Source organism: Stegodyphus dumicola, chromosome 2 (assembly GCF_044657685.1).
Source record: "Stegodyphus dumicola isolate Sdum_Otavi_A_Nest chromosome 2, ASM4465768v1".
NCBI classification, from domain to species: Eukaryota; Metazoa; Arthropoda; class Arachnida; order Araneae; family Eresidae; genus Stegodyphus; species Stegodyphus dumicola.
Genome location: NC_140769.1, coordinates 250,810,524 through 250,835,541, shown reverse-complemented (window position 1 = coordinate 250,835,541; position 25,018 = coordinate 250,810,524). Strand labels below are relative to the sequence as shown.

Sequence of the window (25,018 nt, the reverse complement as noted above, 5' to 3'; positions counted from 1 at the left end):
GTACATAGTTCGTCAAGAGATGTTATTTGTTTTGCAAGAAAAGGAACTGATTATCTGGATCATCAAAATACAGCTGAGTGTCATGCAGAATTAGTTATCATTAAAATAGAAAATTCTTTTATTATCAGTGGTTATAAATCTCCATCCTATACAAATAAACCTTTTGAGAAAAATTTTTCAAAATATATTTAAGAAAATATATGAAAATGAGAAAGAATTAATAGTTATTGGTGATGTCAACTTTGATATGAAATGTGAAAGAAAATTTGATATAATTAACATTTTTAACAATTATAACTTAACATCCGTGTTGCCAACTGATGTATCTACTAGATATTTAAATACATAACTAGATGTTATATTTCTGAAAGGGCCTATATGTGTACTACGTGACAGGTGAGTACGAAACATACTTTTCATACCATAGAACACGATTTGTAAAATTTAATTTACAAGGCAATGATCCTGTGTGTGCACAAAATGAACAGTCATAATTAAATAATACAAAATACAGTTTCTAATTAGTAATCATAAATTTATCGCTTCTGTTTCTAGTACTAATACTAGTAATCATAAATTTATCACTTTACACAAAATTATTGAACTAAATGCGGTTGAACTTATAAATTTAGACAAAACAATTTTATAAATTGCTGATAGAATGCTGTCGGAAATTCATAAAGTAAATGTAACACCGTCTAAGAAACATTATTCTAATAGTTTAAGAATCTTTTTAGAATACGAACACTTCCTGGAAATGGCACAACGAAGTGTTCTGACAGAAAATCACTCAGAATTAAAATCTCACCCTACTGATTTAAAAAAAAAAAAAAAAAAAAAAAAAAAAAAAATCTGAAATGTTTCAGATTTTAAATTACGTCCAAAGGGGCGTTTTTTTAACATTTTGTGTGTTACCTTTCTTTATTAAATATCATGTTCCTCGCACTTAAACCATAAGATCCAGTGCAACAGCAATATCGCAAAATAGTTTTAAAACGAGCATATCTTTAGAATTTCCGATACAGAGACTCACGCGCTGGAGATAAAAATGTTTTTTCTGCACAACGTTGCCATTGCTCGCTTTGAAATCCTTGAGTTTGTTAATCAAAAATTCGTCAAAGTTTTAAAAAATAGGAAATCGATCATAAAACAAATTTCAAATTTCAAATTTTATCTTCCACACGCTCATATTCGTTGGAGGATTACGTTATTCAAAATTCGATGACTCTATGTACCGTTGTTTTATCACAATACGAGAAATATACATACATTTATGCAGATTTTTCATTATTTAATTTCTTCAAATATAATGCAGGACTCTAACATTTTGTGGCAACAGTTTGAAAAGTGAACCGACATTTATGAGTCCGACGCAAAATGCCAAAACGAAACTAATAGTCCTTCGGGATTCAAATCCCTTTGGACTTAAAAAAAAAAAAAAAAAAAATATGATGCTTTAAGACAAAATTCCCAGTATTGAAAACAGAAAGTGATGGATCATGTGTGTGTGTGTGATAGAAACAAACTTAGAAGTAATGACAAGCAGAAATTTGATCGCGTAGAAGTGTTAATCCATAATAAACCAGAAACTGGAGGCGAAGGCAGATTTAAATCTTCATTTATTTCAACAAACATACTGCGGTGACAATCAAGTTGGCATTTTTTTAATTGTGCCCATTCCAAGAAATTTTATATTTTAGATAAATTTACAGTAAGAAAGACAGAACAGACAGACTGCAGTGCGGCCAGGCCAAAGCATCGAAAGTAAGTGCGTTATGTTCAGGGTGAAATCTTAATTCCGACTGATTTAGTTTTGGTTCTCAATGCATTCTGATTGGATAGTTAATATTGCCGTGAAATTATTATTGGCTGCTTGAGTTTTAGTTCCTTTTACATCATCAGAATTATGTAAGAGACATATGACAGAGATTTTTCTCGAAATGACGCAATGCAGAGAGAGGTTACTATTTTTAGAATTGAGAAGGGAAATTTACATTGCTAATTTAATATTCTTTATTTTTCTTACATATTCCCCTCCCCCGTCAAGGAGAAAAAGGCGTAGCGACAGAGAAGCCCTTTTTAAAGAAAAAACGTTAAATCACTAGAAAATGAAGAAAACCGTACATTATAAAATTTTAAATAAATGATTAAATAAATAACTGTAAAGTACAATTTATAAATATCAATTTTTCAAAAAAAAAATTATTTTTAGAGTCCTATTGAATTTTTCAGCATTTCAGTCCAAAAGTCTTTTTGTTTGAGAGTTCACATAATCATAATTCTTCAGGGAAGGTTCTTGTTATCACAGAATATCACAAATAAAACCTTTTAAATAATCATCCCTTATAATTAAATGCAAACAAACATAAATATTTATGATACTAATTTCCATAGTGATAAATTATATTTTAACATCATAAATATAATAAGAGTAACATTTTCAGAAATTAAGGTTTCACCGTTATTATCTTTCATTTACAATTCCTGATTTTACCAAACTGGAAGGCCTCGCAATACTTCTAAACAAACATCACCATCAATAGGGCTGTCCTCTTGAGCTAACCATTGTGTTCTGCACTCGTGTCTCAGAGTGCCTAGGCAGTTACTTGAAAAGGCCTCCGTTCCTTGCATAAGGTAACTGGCCTTTGAGAACTGCACAAATACATTTCCTAATAAATAAAAAAGTATAATAATAATAATATATACAAAATTACATTCAACCATAAAATGAGAGCCTCCAATATTACCTTCTATGAAGAGGGTAAAAAGAAGAACTGTACAGAGGTAATAACAGGCCTCAGTTTCGGAACCAGTACTCCCTCAACATACTCTAAACTTGACATACAGTCAGTCATAAATTTTAACATGCATTTACCATAATTTCATATCATATTGAAATTGCTAATCATTATTATTATATTGAAAATCTGAATATATATTGCTGTTTCTGCTTGTATTGGATTAAATTATACTATTGTTTTATGAAAAATGGTAATAAAAATTCGAATTCTAATAATTTAGTGAAGTAAGTAAAGAAGATTTTTAATTATTTTCAGAGAAAGCTATTAAATAATTATATTTTGAAAATTTTGAATCGGAATTTTATAATTAAGCCAAAAATGAAGTAGATATAAAAAATAAGTGAAATTAGTACATATATATATATATATCAAAGATTGAATTAACGTAAATAAGTTTATTAATAAAAAGGATATCTCAAAGGAGATAATATACTCAATAAGCCATAAGTAAATATATATATAATATATATATATATATATATTCAAATAGGCAAAGGTTTCTAAATTACTTTGGTTTTCTACTCTTTTTACATTGGAAATATACATTTAATTATTATTTTGATTCTTAGTCAATTTGCTTTCTAATTTTTTCAAATTACTCTGTTTAAAATTTTTTAGTAATTCACTACATTTGATTTACTTTAGTTTTGAATATAACTATACCCATGCCTATATGGATTACGAAACACGAATTGAGTAATTGAAGAGTTAGGTTTGGAGGCAACTCTCCCTTGATAAGATCTTTCTTCTGCCTACTCAACAATTATTCACTAATGTAAATTAATTTAGTCTTAAATTTTTTTTAATAATATTATATTCATGGTTTCAGATACTTGTACTTAATTTACATATGCTCTCAGAATTTAAATAATATTGTAAAATAGTTCGCAGCAATAATTAATCATTTATTTGTAAGTTCATAATTTAAAATTTAAATTTTAATTAACTTTAATTTTGCCTTTTAGGAAAGAGAATGCTTGTTAAATTCATTTATATATATATATATATATATATATAATTACAAACAATTTTTAAAATAACATAATATAATCCTTCCTAATATATACAAATATAATAAAAATATCTATCTTTCTAGTAATAAATTAACAATACCCTCTTCATTCTAAAAATAGCAGAGCAATAACTTTCTTAATATAATCCATACTTCCTGTAGGAACTGTAGTACATACAGTCAGTAATCCTTACTTCCTGTAGGAACTGTAGGAACTGAACTTACGAAACTGTAGGATGCTTGTTAAATTCACCCTTTGCGGCTCAGTGTTCCACTACGTGGAACACCCAAATTGAATCGCTTCTGAAACCTTTAAATTCAACCGTAAATAGATAAAAATGCCTTTATAATATACTTTGAACTTATCTTTTGAAACAGTAGATAGCAGCATATCACAAAGAGACACAGAATTTTCATTTATTATGTGTTATTAAAATCCACTTTTTTCAAGTAATTTTCTCTATTTTTTAATGATATAAAAATTTTATTTGGGAAAACATTTAGGCATAATTTTGCTGGCTGTACTCCAAATTATCTGTTCTACATTTTTTTAAATCTTTCAGACAAAAACCATACGCAGAATCATTGAATAAACCTGGGTGTTCCATTAGCGGGAACACTGCACCCTTAGCGATCTCATACTGTTACGAATCAGAACATCTGTGCTTAGGAGAGAACATCTGTTGTTTACATTTTCTGTTTCCGTTGCTTTGGGGCGGGGGGAATGAATTCAAACAAAGCAGTATTGAGGGGTGAGGTGTGTTTTGTGTTATGAAAGCCCTAATATTGGCATCTCGAATTTTTTGGGAGTAGTTTTTTTTTTTTTTTAGGCGGGAATTTTATTAATAGGATGCTTGTTGTAATTATACATATATAAATGAATTTAACAAGCATTCTCTTTCGTAAAAGGCAAAATTAAAGTTAATTAAAATTAAAATATCGGGACGTGTGGTCACTTTATTTATGGGTGCAAAATGCATCCTACAGTTTCGTAGAGCTTACATCTTCTTAGCACAGCAGCTTACATGTTAGTTACATGCATGCCTAGAGGCAAGGCGAAGCAGGGGAAAAATCTTTATTTAGACTCATCACTTTCAAGAAGACTCATCACTTTAAGAATCTTTACTTAGACTTAGACTCATCTTTACTTAGACCTGCGCGAATTTTTTGCTGTCGCATTTTAGTCTCATTCCCATTTATTTTCAATAATTGTGTAGATATTTTTCGTGTATGTATATATAATAGACTTGTTTTTCTTTATTGTTAATATTAATCGTAGTTAATTTTTTTATTATTAATTTTCCATAAATGGAGCGGAGAGGTCTAACGCTTTCCGACGCGCTCTTTCCGAAAATGTGTAAATATTTTTGTATATAGGACTTGTGTATATATATTTATCTCATTTATCCATATATATTCAAGAATATTGTGTATATCCAGGAAACCATGTATACAGCCATAATACAGAGTTTTTTCATTCTTATACAAACGCTTCTACTCATTTTCGTGCTTCACTGCAATGCTCGCTTAGTCGCACTTTTAAAAGCTCTGGCGGCGCAGTGTTCCACCTCATGGAACACCCACAGAATTAAAACGGTAAGTGCAATTTTTACAAAATTTTACCTGTATACTCCTTTAGGACTAAATAGACTGCATACAACTTTTGTTGTTGAAATTCCGACGTTAACGTATAGCGCGCCGCAAAGGGTTAAATTCATTTATATATGAGAATGCTTGTTAAATTCAATTATATATATATATATATATATGACTCTTCCGAAGATTGAAGTGTTGGTGAATAATATCCCAGCCACCGCACTCCTGGATACAGGCGCTCAGTGTTCCTGTGTGGCAGAAGATTTTTTTAGGAAGTATTTTCGTAAATATCGCATATATAATTCGGATAATACGACAGTGTTAGCTGCGCAAGGAGAAAGATGTAAGTGCATAGGTAAATTACCGCTATACGTCCGTATCAAGGACGAACAAGTACAGGTTATGTTTTTTATAGTAAAGAATCTGCAAGCACATATTATCTTAGGAATAGATTTTCTTTCAGAGGCACAAGCAACGCTGGATTTTAATGAAGCGTCCCTTAAGCTGACGATGAAACCAGTTCGAGAAGAAAAATCGGAGCCGCCGATGTTAAACCTTGACCACCTGCCTAATGAAGAGCAACAGAGAATCCGACAAGTGGTAAGTGAATTTGCTTCGTTATTTAGTGATATTCCAGGATTTACTCAAGTTACTAACCATAGTATTGACACCGGAGATTCAATGTCAGTGCGCCACAAAGCATACCGGTATGATAGGAATAAAGAAAAAATTATAGAATGGCACATCAGCGATATGCTACGTAAAAAGATCATAACGCCCATCTCAAGTAGTTATGCTAGCCCGGTGGTTTTATGTAAGAAAAATAATGGCTATCCATTGACACATCCAAAAAGGTGGCGATTCGCGATTAACTACCGTAAATTAAACTCCATAACTAAATATCCGGTATATCCGTTACCTATTATTGAAGAAATTCTAAGGAACATAAAATCGACCAAATATATGACGACTTTAGACTTAACGACTGGTTATTTTCAAATAGGGGTTAGACCTGAGGACGTGCCTAAGACTGCTTTTATAACCAAGTCTGGCACTTATGCATTTCTGCGTATGCCGTTCGACCTTTCAGGGGCACCGGCAACATTTCAGCGATGTATGGACATTGTGTTAAGGCCTGTTCTTGGAAAGTCCACATTTATCTATTTAGACGATATCATTATTACTAGTGATAATCTCGACCAACATGTACAGGATTTAAGACAGGTGTTTTCTTTATTAAATGAGGCCGGTCTAAAAGTTAATGTCGAAAAGTGCAAATTTGCAGCCCCTGAATTAAAATATTTAGGTTACAAAATATCTCAGAAAGGAATCGAGACAGACGAATCAAAAATGATCGCTGTGCAAAAGTACCCACCGCGAAAGACGGCGAAGAAGCTCTCTTCTTTTCTAGGACTTTGTTCATATTATAGGTCCTTTATAAAAGATTTTGCAGCTATTGCTGAACCATTGTTAAAATTAAAAAAGAAAAAGGCAAGATTCTCGTGGACGGCCGAAGCCAATAGTGCTTTCGAAAAATTAAAACAAGCATTAACGCAAGCCCCTGTGTTGAAATTTCCTGAAAAGGATGAGAATTTAGAAATTTCAGCGGATGCTTCGGATTATGCGGTAGGAGCGGTACTTTCGCAAAATCAGCAGCCCGTGGCATTTTTTAGTCGAACTTTAAATCAAACACAAAGAAATTATTCCGCGACTGAGAGAGAGGCACTTGCAGTTCTGTTAGCAGTGCAAAAGTTCCGAGTCTATTTTGGAAAGGCGCCAATAACAGTGTATTCTGATCATGCGGCGGTAACTAGATTGTACTCAGGGGAAAACTTATCCCCAAGGTTAATAAGATGAACATTCAAGCTACAAGAATATAATCTGGTAATCAAGCATACCCCCGGAAAGGAAAATATTGTAGCAGATGCCCTATCTAGAATAAAAATAGATGAAGAAGGTAATACTGTAAAGGTGGCAATGCTCACAGCATGTACAATAAATTCCCGAGAAACTGTAATAACCGAACTGGGTAAGGATCCTGAGTTTGGAAGCATTTATGAGTATTTAAAGGATCCTGAAAATTTTAGCCACCAAGATATTGTGGCGATAAGAAATAGCGCGGCCCATTACGAACTAATAGATGGTCTATTATTTTATACAAAAACTACAAATTCCAACAACGAATTTCGACCTGTTATCCCAGCTAGTCTTAGATTAAATATCCTGCAGGAGTTACACGACTGCCCTTTAGCTTTTCATGCTGGTATTCGAAAAACTATCCAACGCGTACGCGAGGCAGTCTACTTTCCTGAACTGCAAAAGTTAACAAGGGCGTATGTCCAGTCCTGCCTAACATGTCAAGCAGTTAATTATATTAATTTCCGCCCGGCCGGGTTTCTAAATAGTATTAAATCCGAATTTCAAAATGAAATAATTGGCATCGATTTATTGGGCCCTTTCCCAAAAAGGCAGTTAAATAAAAGTCGCTATCTCCTTGTTATGGTTGATCATTTTAGTAAGTGGACCGAAATTGTTCCCTTAAAACGAGCCTCCGCGAAATTAGTTACTGATTCTATTTTAAATAAATATATTTTAAAATACGGGGCGCCCCTAAAAGTTATATCGGATAATGGTCCTCAATTTGTAAGTAATATATTTGAAGACATGTGCCAAAAACTGGGCATACGTCATTTAAAAATGGTCCCGTATCGGCAGCAATCAAATATAGCGGAACGGGTCAATAGAAATATAGTGAAAATTATCCGTAGTTATGTTAAAAATTTTCATAAAAGCTGGGATAACTATGTCAATGAATTTGCTTTCGCCCTTAGGACCGCAAAACATGATACAACGGGCAAAACTCCTGCTGAGTTATTTTTAGGCATAAAGATAATAACGCCGTTAGATAAATTATTTTATGTGCAACAAAGAGCCCCAGAATTTAAAATGGGTGATATAGAAAAAAGCAAAAAAGAATACTGAAGTAGCATAGAGAAAACAAAAACTTTATTATGACTTGAAACGACGGGGAGTAACTTATAAAGTAGGAGATGAAGTATTAAGAATTAAGCATTCACTTTCATCAGCACCAGAAGATAAAACCGCCAAATTTTTTCCACGATTTGAAGGACCATATGTCATAGAAAAAATAACTCACGCTGTAGTGGTTTTAAAAGCCAGGAATGGTGAAACATGCTCCGCAAACATTAATCAAATAAAACCCTACTATGACCGTAATAAAATGCAAATATTCACAGATCTTTTGCAGGATCCGGCCCGGCAGACACGGCAGGCACAAGCTCCAGAGGTGGAACAACGACAAGTACAAGGGCAAGCCATTAGGAGGCAGAAGCAATTGAAAAGAAAGTTTCCCCGCTGGAAAATTGAAGGTAACAAGAAAAAGAAGCCGTTCCACCGTCCAGAAAAGAGAGCTCACGACCACCCCCAGAATGAAGAAGGGAGAAGTACGACGAATGCAAAGAGAGCCAGGAGTAATAACGGCAACTATAACCCGGCTCCCAAACGGAAGATCTACTCATCGGACAGGACTCTCCGCAGCAAATGTCGCCGAACTGCGGAACGGCCACCAGCGGCGGAGGAAAAGATACAAGGAAAATTTGAACGGCCAGCAACGAGGTTCAAGCTGGAACGAGAGAGAAGTGTCCCGGTTCCGCCAAGACCAGCTGCCATCAAACGGCCAAGACCACAGGCAGAGGCGAAAAAGAAGGTATTCAAGGGTGACCGAACTGGAGGAAAAAGAAAGCTTCTAGAGGAAGGCACTGAAGGGCGAGCCCGCACAAGAAGGAGGATAAATCAAACTAGAATCTGCGCTACCTTCCAGGACTGGGCTGAGAAAAGAATGTTCGAATATCACAAAGATAAGTAAAATTTTATGTTACTTTGCAAACTTAAGTTAATCTTTCATTCTTACTGCAAGTGGCAGATTTCAAGAAGTTTTACCTCATGTGAGGTCTACCTTTATCGCCAAAAAGGCGAGAAATGAGTTGTTACCGATTTTGGTATTATGTTTTTCAATTACTAGTGAGTAAAACTAAAGTTGATGTACGAGGGCTATCCAGAAAGTAGATTACGTTTTGGAATAAAAAAATAAACAAAGTATAGGAAACAAATTTTATTATATACAGATGAAAGCCACACTCAAATACTACTTTTCTACATAGTCACCATACAAATTAAGGCATTTATCGTAGCGATGTACGAGCTTGGAAATTCCTTCGTCGAAAAATTCGGCCGCCTGCGCCTTCAACCACTTCGTTACCTCTTCTTGCAGCTGTGCGTCGTCATCAAAACGCTGCATAGCCAGCCACTTCTTCATTGCTGGGAATAGGTGGAAGTCGCTCGGTGCCAGGTCGGGACTGTACGGCGGATGAGGAAACAACTCCCACTTAAAAGATTCAAGAACTTTACGAGTGACATTTGCCGTGTGGGGCCGGGCGTTGTCGTGAATCAACAAGATCTTAGAGCTCAACATTCCTCTGCGCTTGTTTTGAATTGCTCTTCTGAGTTTTTGGAGAATTTGGCAATACCTTTGAGAGTTTATTGTAGTGCCTCTTTCCAGGAAGTCCACCAAAATTACACCTTTTCTGTCCCAAAAAACAGTCGCCATCATCTTCCTTGCCGACATTGTTTGCATGCATTTCTTGGGTTTTGGGGGGAGAACTTGTGTGCCCCCCTGCATTGATTGCAATTTCGTTTCACAGTTCACATGTTTCACCCATGTTTCGTCACCAGTAACGATGCGATCGAGTAAAGAGTCACCATCCTTATGGTAAGCGTCCAAAAAGTTCAACGCTGCAGCCATTCGCTGATTTTTGTGGTCCTCTGTCAAGATTTTTGGAATCCATCTTGCACAAAACTTGTGGTAACCAAGCTTTTCGCTGATGATTTCGTGCAACAAACTTCTCGAAATTTGTGGAAAACTCAAAGAAAGTTCCGTTATTGTGAAATTTCGATTTTCACGGACTTTAGCATCGACTTTTTCGAGAATTTCGGCGGTCACTATGCTGGGTCTCCCACTTCGATCTTCGTCGTGAACATTGGTTCGGCCATTTTGAAATCTTATGACCCACTGACGCACTCCACCTTCAGTGATAATGTTGTCCCCATACACTTCACGAAGCTGCCGATAGATTTCTATCGGTTTACAGTTTTTTGCAGTCAGAAACCTTATTACTGAGCGCACCTCGCAGCTCGCGGGATTTTCAATTAACGCAGACATTTCAAACCGTCACAGTATCTGAACGGAGCACAGCACGAACCTCTTACTAGCACGGCTAGATGCAGACTGAGCTGCGCAACGCTCTGACCCCAAGATGGCCGCGCTAGCCCCGCCCCTAGCGGACACAGACGGAAACGTAATCTACTTCCTGGATGGCCCTCGTATAATAGGAATGTGTAAATACTTGAATATTGGAAAAGTTATTGTATAAATTTTATTTAAAAGATTCTGGCAAGAAAGAAATTTTAGTCTGAAAGACTTTTGAAATGTAGTATTGCAATGTAGAAGAATTGGCACTTGCTTGGAAAAGAATAGAAGTTAACAATGTACTACTAATGTATGTTTTAAAATGCGTAAAATTAACGGCATGTTAATATGTTCTTATATACAATGTGAACTGTTATTTTAAATGTTAAGAAATACTGTGATATGGTAAAAGTGAAAGTAATGCCAAAAATTTTAAACTTATTCGTGTGACTGTAAAAAGACCAAATTATGGTGAATATGTGTTAAAGGTTGAATGAATGTAGTTAGGCTCTCTGACCCTACACTTCAGAGTTAGCCACTTTCAGAATAGTACCTCAGGGTTTAGAGTTGAAGATAGGGTGTGTTATGAGGTCTTGTTATGTTGAATTTTAACACGTTAGTGTTTTGATTGTAGGAGGCAGTGTTGAACACGTATACATAAACACATTCGTGTTTGGTGTTTTCTTTTACAACACATGTCAGAGAGCACGGGGAGAGATAATTAAAATAAAGTCATGAATGAAATAAGAATGTTAAGAGAAATGTAAATATTCATGTTACTTGCCATTTCATTGTGTAACATTTCATTAAACTAGTTTTCCTTCCAGATCTCTGGAAGGAACCAGATTTGAATAAAAGCTCCTGTTTAGATGCAGTACAGATGAAAAATTGGTTGTCCATGGAGCTGATGTTGTAAAAACAAATTTTTTTAAAAAAAATTTCTAGTTTCTAGTGAGAAATGTTTGTAAAAGATTGGCCTCGCGTTAGATTCTAGAGCTAAAAGTTTTCAACAAGGTCGTTTTAGACCTCAGTTTCAAACTAATTAACTCTGGCGGGAAGTATGTAAGGATCTTAAGTTTTACTAACGTTTATTTTTATTTTAAATCTTTACTATCACTTCTTATTTTCTACTTCCGGCCAGAGTTAAAAGCGTAACTTATTTATGCAAAATTTGTCTGGCGAACGCCAAGTACTTAAGTTGTGGCTTTTTGCCAAGCGAGAGAGAGGAAGGAGTTAGTCGAAGCAGGCCGCTTGCCTTAGAAGTTTTATTCGGTTGCTGGTTCCCTTCCAGGCCAGAGGTTTAATCCTCTTGATAATTTTAAACGTATTGTAGTGTTAACAGTTCTCTGTACTACATACGGCTTCCTGTTAATATACGGCCAATCTTCCACGTTTATTAGTCCAAAGTTAAGTTAGAGTTTAGTTAAATATTTTTATATTCTTACGTTCAGACCACAAGTAGTTGGTCTCTGTATTCCGAAGTACGGAAATTATTGTAAAGAGTGAAAAATAAAGGGTTTCGTATACCCTTCCTGTGTATCTTGTCTACTTCCCACATTTATTGAACATAGCTTTAGTAAGCTCCCTGTTCCGAGTCAGGTTCCTCAATGTTCCCCAAGCAAGTAAGGAGAAACACAGAACCTGATAGCTTTATCTTAAAACTAAGCTTACGAAAGATGGATATTACTACTTATCTATGTAGAAAGAGAAAATACTGTATAATTTCTGTAATAACGTAAGATACAGTAGGTACGAAAATTCTTTCAGTGACAAATGGTCAATTTTAGAGAAATAAATTATTGACTTATACTATGTTCTGATAATTATTAAATTTCTGGTTATAAAATGGTGCAACTGAAATTGATCAAAACTAATACATGCTGTTTGAAGTTTTCGGGGAGGTTTTCTTCCAATTTTTGTGCATAAAAATTATTGCCGAAGTAACTGTTCTGTGAGGAATGTATGTAATAAGCTACGTATATCGCTTTTGCGTGAAAAAAATTCAAAATATCCTGTATCAGTTTAATATGAAAAATAATATACATTTTTGTTAAGTAGTTAAAGAAAGCATAAGTTGAGACATACGTTGAATATAAAAATTAAAAAAATACGTATATATTAGGTTTTGTGGTGTTGCATTTTCTATTGATTGCACATGATACGATGTATTGATAGTACGACGGGCTCCATTCCTATCAAGGTAAAACTTATGATTTAGGTAATAATTAATAGTGTACATAAGTAAATAAATATATAAATACATAAACTATTGTTTATTGGCGTATAAATTATATAAAGGTAGCATACGGTAACTTTACAAATTTTGTCATTTTCTTTAATATATATGACTATTATAAGTTTATAATAGAACATTTCAGGAATTTATTTTCGTAATTTAATATTAATTAGTTGATAAATTTTAGAGAAAACATGTTATCCTCAAATTTGTTTTACAGTTATATTTTATTATTATGTATTAGATTATGTTTAATAATAATGCATCTTTCATATATTTCTGCTTTATTCTTGGAATGGTAATAACAAAGTTGGTTGCTCAGATATTTACTTGAAGTTATACAGTTCTCATTTGGTGATAGTTCTTAATTTTTTTAATTCATAGTCCTTAAAAGTTCTTTATTTTCGTGCAGACGTATGTACAACTGTTAGCAGCTACGTTTTACCATTATCTTTTCTATTAGTGTACAGAATGAGTTGTATTTTTATAGGAGTTGTGTTAGTGTTAAGATTGGATGAATATACATAAGTTAAATCAAATATACATAAGTTTATACATAAAATTTCGAAGATGGAGGTTTCAGTTAACTTATCTAACAGTTAACAGTTAATTTTTGTACTTATCATTGGATTTTATTTTGCACGTATTTTTGTTATTAATTAAAAACTAATTTCCCCTACGTTTTCCCTACATTTTCCACTTTCTTTCTTGGGTTTTTCCTATTGGAGGGATTTGGCTACGCGCCAAATTCGTTTTTCTCGAATATCTATAGAACGGCGCCTAGTTGAAATTCGAGACGCGTATCCTCGGATTCGAAAAAAATTCTCCGAATCCATCGATACCGTTCTCATCTTCGTACGACTTTAATCGGCCGAAATATTAATTAAAAACTGCGGAAACTTTAATTTCCGCGCTCATTTTTCCGAGTGGCAACAATAAACTATCGACGACACACACTTTAGCCACTTATATATATAAAGATATGTTGTAGACGTGGATGTTAATGATCCTGAAATTAACAGGTTACGTCAATGTTATTGTTGTTATTTCCGAGTCCAGATTTCATGGAAGAATAGTTGACAGAGCCTCAAAGAGGTGCACCCCAATATTAAGAGACCCCCGGGTTGTGGTCTGAAGGTCTCTCACCCCTCTTCCCTACCACCAAACCTTACCATCTCCAGCATCCTACCACCGAGAGGACGTTTGGGTCGCTGTATATTGTGCTGGAAGTATAATGCATATACAAATATTCATGTCTTCCCCGGGATTCGAAACGGGCCCTCCATTACGGCAGTCAATCACTAATCACTATTCCGCCTTGGCGGCTAGAATCCGCCATTTTCTTGTAATTAAAAGGAAAAAACGAAAGAAACATTAATTGAAATGATTTCTGTTACTTCTTAAAAGAAAGGTACATAATATAGTTTTTTTTCCTTCAAATAGCTGGTACATGATTCTTTTTTTTTTTTTTTAAATAGCTGGAGATATTTATATGGGACAACGTCTGAGCCAAGTCAATAAATGTTTCGCTGTAAGGAATGCAAAGTGCCTTTTTCTTTCTTCATTTTAGTCAATATCCATTACAAAATCAGACAGTACCTGTGTCTTTTTCAACATTTTGTACGTTTGGTAGGGATGCCTTCATCGCAACGCCTTCGCCGGGACTCGAACCACGGACCTCTCGAATACGCGTCGAGCTTCCTGACTACTTCACTCCGAAAGCATGTTAAGAAGGCGGAAGAAATACCTTACCGGTAAAGGCTATTTTCGTCGCTAGTGCAGCTTTCACCGTCATCGAATTCTTCATTTGTCATCTCACGATCGTCATTCTCGACAAATTCTTTAATTTATCATTTTTACATACATGAAAATAATTCGCCGCCTGCTGCTTTTGTAATTCGTATGATTTTCTTGTCTTCATTTTCAATCGTTGGAAAACTTTAAAATTGTCGGCATCTTCTCTGCCAGCGCTGATGCTAGCAAACATACATTGTTGATGAACTCACTTGTTCCCACACGAGCGTAATTATTTTCATACAAGTGTCTTACGTTGAATTGCTTCCAAATTGCCATTACTGTCTCGTGCTTTCTTTGCAGTGCTGTATTTGCAGGGATGTAAACATAGCTGACGTAATAGGCTTTGAATGTTTTAATGATTCCATGATCCATTGTTTGGACTTAAGGAAGTAGTCTGATCTAGATTTAAACTTGATAAGGCCCTGAGCTATTTGAGATATGGGGGCCCTTCATAAGTCTTTTATAATATATTTTAATACTATTTATACTATATTTTCATTTGGGGGGCCGCGAAGAAAGTGGGGCCTCTAAGCTGTAGCTTGTGTAGCTTATACGTAAATCTGGCTCTAAAAGTAGTGCTCGGTAGAAAAAAATAAAATCTCTATAGTATTTGAATGAAATGTTGTCAGGTTTTATCGAGAATTAGACGAATTTTTAAGCTAAAGTTTCGCTTTTTTAAGTGATTTTTGACTTTTTAGTAAATGAATTTTCAAAGCAATAATCAAAGAGGACTATCGCATCGCGGCGGATATGATGCACAGTATACCGCGTATAATTCATATTCTTCTTGCCTTGAGACACACGTTAAATTGAGACACTTAAAAAAAAAAAAAAAAAAAAAAAAAACGCGTATAGGAAAATTCGCGTTCCGCAGTCCGCGTTTGTAAATCCAATTTCAATAATTCTTCAGAAGTTAGAATCTAGAAATCGAGAGCAAGCTCGTATAATTTTTTATGGCTTCATTTAAGTCGTAATAAATATCTGTCTATTAATTAGTTATCGTGTAAATTAATTTGGACAGTCAAATTTATCAATCTTTGATTTTTAACTTTCTTCGTATTATGTTAATATCTACATCTTAAAAGATAAATTTTCACCTTTCTCAAAAATATTTTCTCTTCTTTTTCGTAAAGAAAAAGGTAATCCTCCAGTTATGCTTTAATTCACCATTATAATGTGCGAGAGCTATTTCTTATGGAGAGGCATGCTTTCGTGAAGCATTTTGTAAGGGAAACAAACTCGTAGTTACGTTTCACGTCAAGAAAACGACTAAACCTGCATTCAGCCCATTCAGCCAGTATTCAATGCTATGTTAATCCCTCTATAAACGTGGAAGATTTTATATATTTTGATTGCAAGGGGTTATTTTGCCATTTCTTTTTCTTGCGGTATTAAATTCCACGAAGTCATACATAAAATTTTAAACTCATTTCTTTAAGGAGGCTAGCAGATTCAACCTATTATATAAATTTATCTTTGGACTCCTTACATAAGTTTGAACTTTGTATAAAGTATATATAATGCATGATTACGATTTTTGTCCCATTATTTAAAATTTATGATTATGATAATGATTTTTTGTCCAATTTTAAATATTAAACCGTTAATAATTATTAAGTTTTTGATTTAGTTAACTGATTAAAGAAAATATTACGAGTTGCACTAGTAAAGATCGTAGCGCACATTTTGTTGTTTGAAATTTGTTATTTTAAAACGGTGCTTTTCGATATATTTCAAAATTGAAAGTTACAACTTTCAGTTTTAATAGTTTGATAATTGTGATAGTTATAACTATCGCAATACATTTTTAAATGCATTTCTAAAATTTCGTTTGCCCGTTCACCTGAGGCAAGTTCCTTACCTTTGTTCAGCCTGTACTAAATTATCTGGAGACTCACAGTTATCTGTTTCTTGAATGGAATAAACAGTCGGTAAGTTTTGGCGTCTAAGCGTATGTCAACAATTTTTAAAACTACCACCACGCCGTCAATTGCGACGCAGAGTAAATTTTTAAGTAAATTTTTAACGGTTAAAAATTTACTTAAAAATTTACTCTGTACAGAATGTCTTCCAAGTACGGTATTCCAAGGATGTTTCTTATATCTACATCTCGAGTTGTTTCCTTTAGTGCAATAAGATGTAGTAGTTCTTCATTAACTTCTAGATTATTTGGTACATGGATGAACATATCTAGTTGTGTTTGTCGGTAGATTCGTTTTAGGCAGTGGTCCTCTTACTGTATTCTGCAGAATCCGTGGTTTCGCTAGTCAAACACCAGGGTTCCGTGACTCGAAATAAAAATTGAAGATGAAAATTATTGGGCATCCACACTAGTTGACTGTCGCACTAGTATTTATTAACTAAAAAATATGAGGATACATTTAGTTACAGATTGGTTTTAAAACTTACCATATGGTCATCATACTGTCAAAGAGAATAATGACATACACTGGCTTTGCAAAAATCAAGTTTTTGTAATGAATTGAATTATGACAACAATGCTTTAAATTTTACAGTGGAGCACCTTTTTTCAATTGAAGAAAAAATATAAAAGAATGTTTCACAGAAGAAAGAAAATACAAAAATTCGTACTATACAAAAATACAAAAATATCAAATACAAAGAATACTAGAAAATACAAAAATACTAGATACAAAAATTCGTTCGTATATTACGATAAACCAGAAGGCTTGCTAATGAAGGAATGGAATAAGTTATCGACATATCAACACGTTTTACGTTAAAATCCAAATTTAAGTTAGAGGAGCTCTTAAACTTTTGTTGTAGATTCATGCGGAATACCTGGACATTTCTGATACAGCTGTAATTTTACTGCATTTCGCGCGTTTTTTTCGCGCGTAATTCTTGTACAAACATCTTTACTTTGGTAAAACGGTAAAAACTCTAGGCACAAAATTTATGAACTTAATTTTGCGTACAAATAACGTAAAATTAAATAAGATTGATAGTACGTGATGCTTTGAAATAAATAAGGTAAAATTAAACGATGATAATTTTTTTTTTTAGATTTAATGACCATTTTCAAAAGTATAGTAACATTACAAAAAATCATTTATTTGATTATATCATCATTGACTTATTAACATTAAAGTGGAATATTTATTTTAGTAATTTATAAAATTCGGAGAATAAAATTTTCTGAGTGTAATGAAGGGGAAAAAAAGATAAAATAAAATCTAGAAGCACTCAGATTTTATATTGCGCCCAAAAGGAACCTTTTTTAAACGTTTTGTGTGTTACCTATATTTATTGAATATCATGTTCTTCGTCCATAAACCACATATGCATTTGAAAACAGCATATCTGGAGATAAAACTGTTATTTTCCGTACAGTGCTTGCTCGCTCTAAACTCGTTGAGTTTGTTAATCAAAAATTCGTTAAAGTTTTACACAATATGAAATAGATTAAAACAAATTCGAAATTCAGCCGTCCAGGTGCCCATGTTCGGTTGGAGGATTACATTATTCAAAACTCGATGGCTCTAGATACTGTCGTTTTTGTCACAATGCGAGAAACATACATGTATTCATGCAGATTCTTCATTATTTAATTTCTTTAAATATAATACAGGGCGATAATATTTGGTAACAACAATTTGCAAGGAGACACGGACATTTATAGTAAAACAGCGCAAAATGCCGCTTCGAAATTAACAGCCTTTCGGCTAATAAATTAAATTAACTGTAAATAAAAAAAAAATCTTATGCAGAATTAAAGGTTAAAATTTCATAATCGGGGTGAGCGCCAAGCTTGGCGAGAGTTTTTTATTTGACGCGATTTAAATTTGGTTGTGGTTTCCGGCTGTGTGTTTTCTTGTGGCAAACCTAGAGCTTTATTTCCGTAACTAAGAGCGCGAATTTAGTGAAGCCAGATTTTTTTTTTTAAATTTAATTTTGAAATACTCTGTTTGTTTTTAAAAGTTTTAGTGTTTAATATTATTGTTATATATATGTTTAATATTATATTTATCTAAATATTTGCAGAAGGTTAAGCTGTTGTTGGTGGGAGAATGTTGGATTTCATATGACATGAAGTTTATAATTTATGAATGCTTTGATTTAATTTTATTTAGTTAATTTTTTGTTTTGTTTTGTTTCTTGCATGTGGCAATCGAAAGATGTGGAATATTTAAAGCTTTGAACGAAAGTTGTTTAGTGTGTTGAATTCCACGACGATAGTAACATGAATATTTTAGTTAGTTTATGATGCTGATTACGCATAATTTGCTATTCTGTTTACGTTTAAAACTGACTTCGCAGTGCTCTGATCTGATAAGTGTATACATTTATTTACTCAATAATTATTTACAGTAATTGTTCATTCTACTATATTATGATGAATTACATATATATAATGACTATGCTTTTACTTGCAAAGCTGTTGGACTTTTACTTATGTAGTATTTTATCATCTCATTTTACTATTCTGTTACATAAAATAACGGTGTTTCACTACTGCAAAACTTAAAAGTTACTATTCTGTTTACGTTTAAAAATCACATTTTGGTGCTTTCATTTAGTGCGCCTAAAAAACTTCGCCAAATTTTGAAGGCCAAAATAGTTTGGCGCCAACTTACCCCGCTTATGGAATTTTAGCCGAGCTAAAAATAAATTAAACAATTAATCACTATAAAATACAAGCGAAATTAATTATTACGGTTAAATACAATTTTAATATTAGAATTAAATGTATAAAAATTTTTAAGGAGTCAAAAGTGTTTATCACTATGATGTATTATGAAACATAATTGAAATAAAATTCCTTTATAGAAATTGTGCTATAATACTCATCTATAATTTTAAAAAAGCAGCACAATTTAGAATTTTAAACAAAACTTTCAAAAATTCGTTTTTAAATATTTTAGTATTTTTTACGGTGCTACTTTGGTAGACGGTTGCACGGATTTTTGGCGATTTACGTTGGCGCAATTGTTGGCACGATTTTTACAATCGTCAGCTATTTTGAAAAACGCTATTTTTACGCATAGTAAAGTATTCGGAACTTAAAAAAAAAAAAAATATCGTTAAAAGTAATGGATTAATTTTTTGTTGAAAATGTCGTTTTTTAAGATGGCAGGCAAGTGTAAATAAATAAATTTACTATGAGTATAAAGTACTAAAGTAAGGCTATTATTACTTTCATATAGCGAAAAAGAGAATAAAAACACCGCTATAAAAACATTGTGCCAAAGTTTAATTAGATTAAAATATTACTGAAATTGAATATCGAATTAAAAATCATCCTACCAACATTTAAAAGAATTAGAATATTATTAAATTCAAATACTTTAAAATACGTTAAATAAAATATAATTAACATTAAAACATATGTGACAATAATTATCTCAGCAATTTTTGATAGTGTATTAATTTTTTTAACAAAAATTGAAGTATACAATTATAAAATAAAAGAAAAATATGTACTTACATTTTTTGAGTAATTTAACCTCTTGTTTATTGATAAGTACCTCAAAAAAATCGAAATCATAATTGAATCGGATCTTTTAACCATCTTCATCTGTTATCCAAATATCTCGCACTTCATTGAAGAAGCAATTAGCGAGGTTTCCTCCAAAATTTCCTCTGAACGCTATTAACAATTTATAAATAAATCTTTGATTAGGAAAGACAGGTTGGCCAAAATAAAGTCTCAAAGGGCAATTTTTTTATTCCAATACGAATAATTCTTGGTAATTACCAATAACAACATTCGTCTTTGAAACGGAGATATCCATTCCATTTGAAATCCGAGGAATTCGAAGAGATGAATAATAAAATTTTAAAATGGCGCGGTAATGCACAAATATTCAGTAACCAATCAGGGAGCTGATTACATCACGCATAGAATTAAAATTATTTAAAAAATCATTCATAATAAAATCATTTTAAAACAAATACAAAATTAAATTTTATTTTAATATTTAACAGCCATAAATAATGTTTAAAACATTAGATTAAATTTATAGATATTAATAAAACCAATTACTTTTTAAGTAAGGTGACGTCATTGAGTACATCATCCACAACATCAGGCCCACCAGCGCCCGAGCGGTAAAGTCGCTAAACACTGGTAGTTCTGTCCGAGGTTCGAATCCCGCGAACGGGCTGGCTGCATGGGCGTTTTCGTGGTTTTCCCCATGTGTAACGTGTATACGAGCCAGTTTCCCTTAGAAAGTCCTCCACGAAGGCATCCCTCCCCTTAGGCAGATAGCCCTCGAGGCTTTGCGATAATTACACACACACACACACACACATCCACAACATAAAATATTATAAACAAAATTTTTATTTCAAATAAAAATGTAAAATTAAATTGATTTTTAATATTTAGAAGCCATAAATAATATTTAAAACACGGAAGTTATGCATAATAAAACGCATTATTTTTTTAATAAAATGACAACAAAGTATCGGTTACCATAAATAACTTATCCAGCAATGGGTTTACCATAAGTTGTATTACTCGCCAAAAGGCAAATCGCCAAAAAGTCGCCAAAATCCGTGCAACCGTCTACCAAAGTAGCACCGATGTAAAGATCCAGAAAAAAGAACTAAAGAGAAAAAATAAAGGCCAGTGCCATATGCTTAAAGCGATCAAAATACTAATTTTAGGGCTTGTGTTTTGTTTTAAAAAATGTAGTGAATTTTAAGGTGCACGGAATTAAATTCTCTACTAGAATACATCAAGCCTATTCATACATTATATTTTCAACCAATAAATGTCGGACAATTAGTTGAAAAAATCCCAGTATGGCTGCTTTTTTTGTTACCATTTTTTATGAAGCGTATTCGAACCATTCTAGTAAAGATGATAATCTTTCTTATTATTTTAAGCATTATTTCCTCACTTATACCCATAAGCAATTGTGCATGATTGCCGAAATTTTACATTCCTATCTCCAATATCTGCAACTGTGGTCGATCTCAAATATGCAAAACCTCAATCAAATTCGTGCTTTTCAAACCATATATATATATATATATTCAACATAAAATGTTAAAACGTAGTACACATAACATAAAAAACTCAATTCTTACCTTCAATCTTCTGAAACCAAAATTATTTTACGGAATCTTTTTAAATGATACAATGTAGAAATATAATATTATATTATAGACTTATATTTAATTCTAAAATTTCAGATTACTAATAATATTTTGCTAGTACATACAAGATGAAAAATTTTTAATTTTACTTTTAATGTTTTGAAACAAAAATCACTAAAATTACTTTTAAGGGTCTATTTTACGTGATATAATATGCAGGTATAATACATTATATACATTACTAAAACTTCAAATTATTAAAATTTTATATTGAAATTTTTTTACCACAGATCTGAAAAGTAAAAACATATATCAAATTCGATAGCTATAAAATCTGATCATTTTTGACAATCCAAAATATTTAATGATTCCAAAGGAACCACAATAAGTCACTGTAATTGCATTAACTAATACAAATAAAATAATGAGATATAATGGCACAAATAAATTTATCAGATATAGTAACACAAGTAAATTCATCAGAAATGCAATTACCATTCACAAAAATATGCTATTTAGAAGGAAATATATGTTTTATCAATATGAAACCTCTCCTTTATACGTTTCTCTCTCCAAATTTTTTTTTCAATTTTTATATTAGGATTATTAAGTCGGAATAAATAATCCTTTGGGGGATAAGTAATTTAAACTGGAAAACTCATAATGTTGAAACAAGCAGTTACTTCTAAAATTTTGATTCTCATAAATTTCTATAGACTTTTATTTAAATTTTAGGATCTTCCTTTTCCTGTTCATCTGTTTTTCTGGCTAAAGTGACCACAACTTTGTTGGCTAACATTTGATTGTTTTTTAATAGTTCGAACCATTTTTCGGTGTCTGTGATTTCAATAGCATGTTTGGATATGTAGCGAACTGCTTTATCTTTCAAGTCATGATCTTGGTATCTATCGGAGAGTATAAGAACATCAACAGCGACACTTGTACTTAAGTTAGATGCAATGATGTACGAGCATTTCTTTTTCAGGCTAAATATTTCATATTTATGAGATGCATAAAAAAGTTCACAAGCCAAGTCAAAATTCAAATTTCTAGTAATACCATAATAAATATATCGTAACATTTCTTGAACTGCAACCTTAGAGAGGTCCTTAATAATAATTATGTTGGATTTCTGTAATTTGGACTGCATCATGGTACGAAATACCTTAGACCTTGCACTAAGAATAGCTTTATGCACAGGGAAAGTTTCATCTTTGACTCTGATAAAGGAATCACTACAATCTCTACTTTCAAGTAAACTTCGAAGGTCTTCGCATATTTCCACCGACGAATTTATACTAAAAGGATCGATTTCTTCCACCTCAGCAGTCAGAATCTCTTTATCGTTGTAAATATTTAAGCTGCATTTCAAGGTTAATTTACCATCTTTCAAGATTTTATTTTCTTTATCCAAGATGAAAGCTTGTTTACAAAAGGTTGCCCATCCAAGCTCTGATTCTAAGGATAATACTTTTTTTATTGTCCTGGTTTTAATTTCTTTACCTTCGGCGTTCACAACTGAACATGAGAATTCAATTAGCTTTTCTAGAGGTGATGTTTTCTTCAGCCATACAGATATATAGTTTTTCACTCTATCGTTGAATCCTTTTGGATAAAGAATGAGACTCCATTGACAAACTTCTTTATTATTAGGCGTGTTAAAATAAGCAACAAGGCGCCTTCCAACAGTAGGGACAGAGTTACTAAAATTTTCGATATTCCAATTATTGATATACGTACTGAAGGCAGAATTTTGTTTATCTTCTTCTTCTTCGGACTGTGTACTTCCCATGTTTCAGTTTCAACAAAATTCGTAAATACCAGTGCACACAAGACATAAGCAAATTTCTATAACAGTTGCTTGCAGATGTTAATATAGTGCCTGCTGTATCCTAACTGCGAAGCCTTTGCGCTTCAGAGATAAATTTTTTTGTGGGACTGATAACGTCGAGAAAGGGAAACTCCCGACTGAAACGTTTTCTTAACCTTTGATTCTAATAGAAGTCTGATAAGATTTATATCGGCAGCTCATTTTGTCACAAGAATTCCAGATAAGCGCTGAAAATTCACAGATAATTAAAATTATTTTCATGTTTATACGGGTGTACTCCAACTGCGCGAATCGATATTTCTTCCGGCCGTTGCCTACACGGTTACAGTTTTACTTTTCGAAGCCAATATTAACCAAGAGGAATACATAAATAAAAAAATAGAATTACATATCACAAGAGCAAGTGAAGAATATCTAACAAGCATGTTAATTACTCGAATAACAGCAATAAATGCGAGAGCTAACAAAGAAAATAAAAGGTACTAGTAAACATATATAGTAGCATGACAAACATCTTACATTAATTACAATATTAGAGCAAAGAGTACTATAGTAATATCATAAATTGAATAATTATAAAGCATACCAGTTATACTTTTTATAAATTTACATCAATAATAATCATGATGTCTGAACTAGACTAGAAAATTTAGTATAGTTCACTGGCGTGTAAAAGATTATTCCGTATCTAAGTGTGCTAGAAATATTTCTTGTTAATTAAAGTAATCATGTAAAGGTTTGCAGAAATTAATAGTTTAATTTAAAAAAACTTAGCATGAAATCTATTAAAACAACATTACTGTGCGTTTGAAACACTAACGTATAAATGGTAAATAAATTAAAATTATTATGCTAAGAAGATTTTTCTAAAATTTATCTAGAAGAAAAGAATTAGATAAACAGTACTTACTGCAAATTAATATAATCAATCACGCCTTTCAATAAATAAAAGCTTAATTTTTTTAACCTAAAATGAAAAATTAGGATGCAAAAATTGGTGCAATATACTTGGAAGTATCTGACCATATAATAATTTAAAAACATATAATTAAATTAATAACAGGCTAATGAACAGCAACATTAAGCTTAAATTCATTCAATCTAAAACAATCGATGAGGAACTCCGCATAACTGAAGTTTTATTGCTATTTTACATAGATTTGCGTATTAAATAAATATTTGCACTTGTGAAACAAGTGAATAATGTACTGATAGTCAACAGGAATTAAAATACAGTGGATAAAAATATGACTACTTGTCAGAAGGTATGCATAGTTGCCATAGCTAGAGAAATTAAATGATTATAGAAAACTCATAAAGTTAAGCGCTACAGTGTGAAAAGAAAATTCTGGAATAAACATGTCAAGAAAATTAGATGGAGAAATAACCCTTAATTTATTGATATCCATAT

General features: G+C 32.6%; 1 protein-coding gene and 1 long non-coding RNA gene across 2 annotated transcripts; both read right to left on the bottom strand.

Annotated features, from left to right (window-relative positions):
• Nucleotides 1-1,602: 1,602 nt before the first annotated feature.
• LOC146998936 (uncharacterized) lies at nt 1,603-5,031 on the bottom strand. The gene is made up of 2 exons (XR_015039835.1): nt 3,915-5,031; nt 1,603-2,669 (listed from the first exon to the last, which is right to left on the bottom strand). It is a non-coding gene; the product is annotated as an uncharacterized LOC146998936 (long non-coding RNA).
• Nucleotides 5,032-22,500: 17,469 nt separating this feature from the next.
• Nucleotides 22,501-23,568, bottom strand: LOC118203344 (TD and POZ domain-containing protein 3-like). Its single transcript, XM_035375626.2, has one exon. The coding sequence runs from the start codon at nt 23,566-23,568 to the stop codon at nt 22,501-22,503; it is 1,068 nt and encodes a 355-aa protein (XP_035231517.2).
• Between the last annotated feature and the right edge of the window lie 1,450 nt (nt 23,569-25,018).